The sequence below is a fragment of the Argiope bruennichi genome, chromosome 6 (genome assembly GCF_947563725.1).
Source record: "Argiope bruennichi chromosome 6, qqArgBrue1.1, whole genome shotgun sequence".
NCBI lineage: Eukaryota > Metazoa > Arthropoda > Arachnida > Araneae > Araneidae > Argiope > Argiope bruennichi.
In genome coordinates this window covers 127,569,246-127,571,457 of record NC_079156.1, presented here as the reverse complement: position 1 = coordinate 127,571,457, position 2,212 = coordinate 127,569,246, and the positions used below count along the sequence as shown (strand labels likewise).

The 2,212-nt window shown below is 33.1% G+C and overlaps 1 protein-coding gene across 1 annotated transcript; it reads left to right on the top strand.

The window, feature by feature from the left end:
* The first annotated feature begins 306 nt into the window (after window positions 1–306).
* On the top strand, window positions 307–1,563 carry LOC129972031 (zinc finger protein 233-like). The gene has a single exon (XM_056086012.1). It carries the CDS (start codon window positions 307–309, stop codon window positions 1,561–1,563), a length of 1,257 nt encoding a protein of 418 aa, XP_055941987.1.
* Window positions 1,564–2,212: the final 649 nt, after the last annotated feature.

The following is a 2,212-nucleotide window of genomic DNA, read 5'->3' as shown; positions in this document are numbered from 1 at the left end:
AAAATAGATAATTACGTAAAGATAAGATTGATTTTAAGTATCAGGTTTCTTGTTCTTTATTAGAATCGAACACTGAATTTAAATTCAGAACTAAAGACTCTAGCATGTTACTTAAGAAATGATCAATTAATAATTTATTCAAATTTTGAATCTACTTTAACTGTAGAAAGAGCAGGAAATATAAAAACTCATCACAACGCCTACATTATGAAACTACTAAAGAAACAGAAATCCCAGTTTCTTCTCTTCAATCATAGTTTATTATACATTTTTGATCAGGCAGATTTTTATCTAAATTGAAAATTAATGGATCAATACCGTTGCAAACGTTGCGGAAATATAGTTGCACGAGGTGAGGATCACCCTTGCTACTTTTACAAGAAATTTGACTACAAGCATTCAACACAAGTGCCAGTAGAATCGGAAAAAAGCGATGATGAAGTAAAAGAAAAATCTACGGAATATTCGAATGACCGTTCCCGATATTTAAATCGGGCTGCCGGACAAATCGGAAGTAAAAAATCGGAGCTCATGAATTTGTCACTGTTTCAAAATAATGAAAAAGACAAATCGCTTTCTTCAACGGAAAACAGGCGTAAGACTTCTGCTGACAGTTCCAACAATGCACAGATATGGAATCCTCATAATGTTTTATATTTCAATCCGATTTCAGATGTTCAGGGAATTGAAGTTCAATCTGATATAAATGCTTCTTCAGGAAAAGTTAAATCTGATTACAGACCGGAAAACCACAAACACGAATCTTATGAAAAAGAGATATTTGTCACCGGAGAAAGTGGCGTTGACATACAAAAGCAAAGAGTATCAGCTTTATCAGACCTGATCCGTGCAACAACTGAAGAAAGTCAAATGCGACTTGAAACTAGCAAATGGCAATCTTTAAATAACGATGAATATAATTTCATATACTTTCTAGAAAGTGTTATCAACAAAGCTATTTCAGATTGTAAAAATATTTCTGGAACAATGAATTTGATTTCGAATCCTGATCTCCCATCAGGAAGTAATGAGCCGAAAAATTGCAAAATGCAAGTATCAGAGGGTGAGACTAATGGACATATTTCACCCGAAGTGCACTCTCAAGGTCACAGTAAGAAGAAGAAAATGGCCGTCTATGTGAAGGAACCTAATTCTACCAAAAAAGATGACAATGCCGTGGCTGCGCCTTCAGGAATGTGTCCTCGCGAGAAGAAATATTCTTGCAGTTTATGTTTTAAGGAATTCAATAATAGACAAAATCTCACCAGACATTATCGATCCCACACTGGCAAAACACCTTATGTTTGTGATATATGCGGAAAAAAATTTGATCAGAAATCAGATCGCGACAGACATTACAGAATCCACACTGGCGAAAAACCTTATGTTTGTGATATATGCGAAAAAAAATTTAATCAGATATCAAGTCGCAACACTCATTATCGGACCCACACCGGCGACAGACCTTTCGTATGCGACGTTTGTAATGAAGGTTTTACTCATAAGAGTAATCTTACTAGACATAAATATAGGAAGCACACTGCAGAAAGGAATGGCTTTTAAATGTCCAGTTTGTGAAATGTCTTTCACAAACAGCAGAGATTGCATAAGGCATCAGAAGAAAAGGCACGGGTGAGATCGATTTGCAAAGTATAGAAAAAATTGTTTTACTTTAGTATGGAACTACTTCGAATTCATTATAGAGTTGAAAAATTGTAATGGTTATAATTTTATATTTAAAATTTCTTTAGCAATTTTACTATTTGGACAAAGCATATTTCTAGATTTTAACATATAAGCTATTACATTGTTTAATTGGCTATTGACGATGAAAATATGACTTTCTGATCAAATGACTTTTTATTAAAATATTTATCGTGTTTAATTTTGTATCTTTTCTCGTAGTTTTTGATCCTAATCACTAAACACTAGTTAACCATAAATACATGTTTCAGCTCCCTTCTAATACGACAATCATTTTTCCTTATTTTGGATTTCATTCATAAATTAAATATTTCTAAATGTAATGATGTTCTCTCTTAACAGCCCAGTTCTCCCGAGTATTTGAGCAAAACTTTAGATGCCAACTAAAGACTAGTTTTAAGAAATGGTACGTATTTTGGTCTTTTAACGCAACAAAAATGTTTAGGTTCGAATAATAATTGTAATAATCGATTGCAACGTTGTGATTTTCAATTGATGTAAGCAGAAT

Bases quoted from the DNA above. Each gene is read 5' to 3' on its own strand.
- LOC129972031 (XM_056086012.1), top strand. From the start codon at position 307: ATGGATCAATACCGTTGCAAACGTTGCGGAAATATAGTTGCACGAGGT.